The sequence below is a fragment of the Panthera tigris genome, chromosome A2 (assembly GCF_018350195.1).
Source record: "Panthera tigris isolate Pti1 chromosome A2, P.tigris_Pti1_mat1.1, whole genome shotgun sequence".
Classification (NCBI taxonomy): domain Eukaryota; kingdom Metazoa; phylum Chordata; class Mammalia; order Carnivora; family Felidae; genus Panthera; species Panthera tigris.
Window position 1 is genome coordinate 73,487,535 of NC_056661.1, and position 3,100 is coordinate 73,490,634.

The 3,100-nt window shown below is 40.0% G+C and overlaps 1 protein-coding gene across 1 annotated transcript; it reads right to left on the reverse strand.

Moving 5' to 3' along the window:
* Positions 1-1,827: 1,827 nt before the first annotated feature.
* On the reverse strand, positions 1,828-2,133 carry LOC102961170 (10 kDa heat shock protein, mitochondrial-like). The gene has a single exon (XM_042977386.1). The coding sequence runs from the start codon at positions 2,131-2,133 to the stop codon at positions 1,828-1,830; it is 306 nt and encodes a 101-aa protein (XP_042833320.1).
* Between the last annotated feature and the right edge of the window lie 967 nt (positions 2,134-3,100).

Sequence of the window (3,100 nt, forward strand, 5' to 3'; positions counted from 1 at the left end):
AAAATGTGGCTTCCAGACCAGCAGTGCCATCATTTACCTGGAAACTTGATAGAACTGTAAGTTCCCAGACCCCACCCCAGATTTTCTGGGTCAGGGGATGGGAACCACAAGAGAGTGTTTGTTTGTTTGTTTGTTTTTGCTTTTTTAAAAAAATGTTTCCTAGTTTTTGAGAGAGAGACAGACAGAGCATGAGTTGGGGAGGGGCAGAGAGAGAGGGAGACACAGAATCTGAAGCAGGCTCCAGGCTCTGAGCTGTCAGCACTGAGCCCGACACGGGGCTCGAACTCACTAATCATGAGATCATGACCTGAGCTGAAGTTGGACTCTTGACCAGCTGAGCCACCCAGGTGCCCTGGAACCACCAGAGTTTTAACCAGCCTTCCAGGTAATTCTGCCATAGACCAAAGTTTGACAACCACTGATCTAGGCAATACTGCCTCCAAATGTTAGAATATTAACCAAAAAAAAACCACAAACAATTCTGGGCCTAGCCCTACCCTTGAGATCAGAACGGTAGACATGATTTACACTGCCATTTGTGTTACTACATGTAATTATGGCATATCCAAAAGTCACCATCCAAGACTAAGTAAAAATAATTCTTTGAACATAATGCTTATGTAATTAAGACCCCTAAAAAAGGTGTATTCTATGGACATATTGGGGGGGACTGTATTCTTCAGTTTGAGAAACCAATATAAAGTAGGGGATCCCAAAGCCAGCTTTATGTTAGAACCTTCTGAGGATCTCTGTAAAAATATACATGCCAGGCTCTATCCCAGACCTACTACATTAGAATTTCTACAAGTGAGGCCAAGGAGTCTGAGTTTTATTTAAAAAAAATTTTTTTGAGACAGTGAGAGAGTGTGTGCAGTTTGGGGAGGGGCAAAGGGAGAGAGAGAGAGAGGGAGAGAGAGAGAGAGAAAGAGAGAGAGAGAAAGAAACTCAAGCAAGCTCCACACTCAGCACAAAGCCTGACTCAGGACTCCATCTCACAACCATGAAATCATGACCAGAGCCAAAATCAAGAGTCAGACGCTTAACCAACTGAACCACCCAGGTGCCCCAGGAATCTGAATTTTAACATGCTCTCCAAGTGATTGTGTAGATTGGCTGGTTTGAGAAACCGTTGAATAAGGAGTTCATTTATTTCTCTCCATTAATTAATGCTTAAATCCATTTTACTATTTCCTGACAAATACTCATCCTGTGTTAGCTTGACTACCCCAGTGAGGGACAGATTACTTTCCTTTGAGTCAGCCTATTGTGCTGTAGACACTATTGTTGTTGATTTTTTTCTTCTCTTGAGCTGAACTTCCGTTTCCCTCAAGTTTTACTTAAGGGTCAGTCTGATGATACAGAGAACAAATTTAGATCAGAACTTATAAAATTATTATTAAACAATAATATTTGTATAATGACCCTATTAAGACATCCTGTCTTCTAAAAGGCTGGTAGTTCTTGGAGAGATTTTTTGACAGAAAATCCCACACTATGTTCTAGATATTGGAACTGATTCTTCTAGGCTTTATTTAATTATAAGGATTCATAAACTGTTGTCTGGCTGGACTATTAGGAAGTGTCTATTATAAGCTTAGGAAATTGTGGGGGAAATATATAAAAATATCTGTACAAGGATTGTGTTTGAGGAATGGAATTTGTTAAGGAAGGTAGCTTTTATTTTTTTCTCTTCATGAATCTTTTTGTTTGCTTTGAACACCATTGGTTTATTATAAAAGAGAGACATGAGAATTATTTGTCTAATGAAAAATCTCACAACTTCACTGGAATGGGCAGCTTCATTCGATTCCATTTCAGTGATTCATTTCAGTCTACATACTTCCCAAGAATGGTCACAGTCTCTACAAAAGAATCCATGTCATCTAGAACTACTTTGGTGCCTCTGTATTCTGGGAAAAGAACTCGATCTCCAGTTTTCATGCTAACTGATTGAATCTCTCCCCGCTTTCCTTTAGAGCTCCATCCAACAGTTACAACTGTTGTTTGCAATGCTTTTCCTTGAGATTTTTCTGGAAGTGTAATGCCACCTTTGGTTACAGTTTCAGCTGCATTCCTTTCAACTAAAACTCGGCCAAAGAGGGGAAGAAACTTTCTAAATGCATGTCTTGCCATGACTCTGTCCCCCAGACTTATAGTCTGACCCTGGGGCCACGTGAACGTGGGGGAAAAAAGTCTCATGATGAATCTTTTGATTTTATCTTCAAGTTCTTGAAATTTTTCCAATATTGTTTTCCTCCTATCCTCCCTCCATCCCTCCTTCTCTCCCTTCCTTCCTTATTTCCTGCTTTCCTGGTGCTTGTCAACATGTGTTTAGTCTTCCTCTTATAAGGCAGGGGAGAGGCTGGATGAGGAGAGCCAGTTTGGATTTGCTACAGCAACCTAGGAGTGAATAGACAGAGGAAAGTGGTAATGAGGATGGAAAGAAGGGACCGTAATGAGAGTCAGGGAGGGAGACATATCAGGACTGAATCACCAAGTGGGTACAAGGGCACAGGAGATGGAGGAGGAAAAATTACTCCAAGATTTGGGGGCAAAAGGGAAGTGATTGGCAGAAATGGCAGGAAGTAAGGGAGTGACTTCTGAAGAGAAGATAATTCATTTGGACATACCGGTTTGAAGAACTGGTGAAGAATGTTTAATGGGCTTTTGTAATGTAGTGCTGGAATTTAGGGCCAATGTTAGGACAGAGGAGAAAAAAAAAAACCTATATCAAAGTAATAAACCTCAAAGACTGCAATTTTAGGCATCAATGGGAAGATTGGAGGAGTATGTTGGAGGAGGTAATCTCTCCTAGAACTTCTAGAATAACAAAGAGAATCTATGCCCAGGGATCCATATTTAGTAATCCTTTGCTTACAATCTTAGAGCACCAATGTCTCAGGGACAAAATACCTTTCAAGTTTTCCTGACTTTCTGCTACATTTTCTACATAGATTTATCTCAGATTTTTACAATAAATTTACTTTTCCTTAGGATTTATAAATTTTCACTTCCTTTGGTCATCTATTTATTTTTTTATGGTAGCCATTTTCTGCCCCAATTACGTAAATTAGTCTGTCCTACAGCAAGTTCTTTGTCT

What these genes read in the sequence shown, in the direction of transcription:
- LOC102961170 (XM_042977386.1), bottom strand. Translation starts at nt 2,133, where the DNA reads ATGGCAAGACATGCATTTAGAAAGTTTCTTCCCCTCTTTGGCCGAGTT.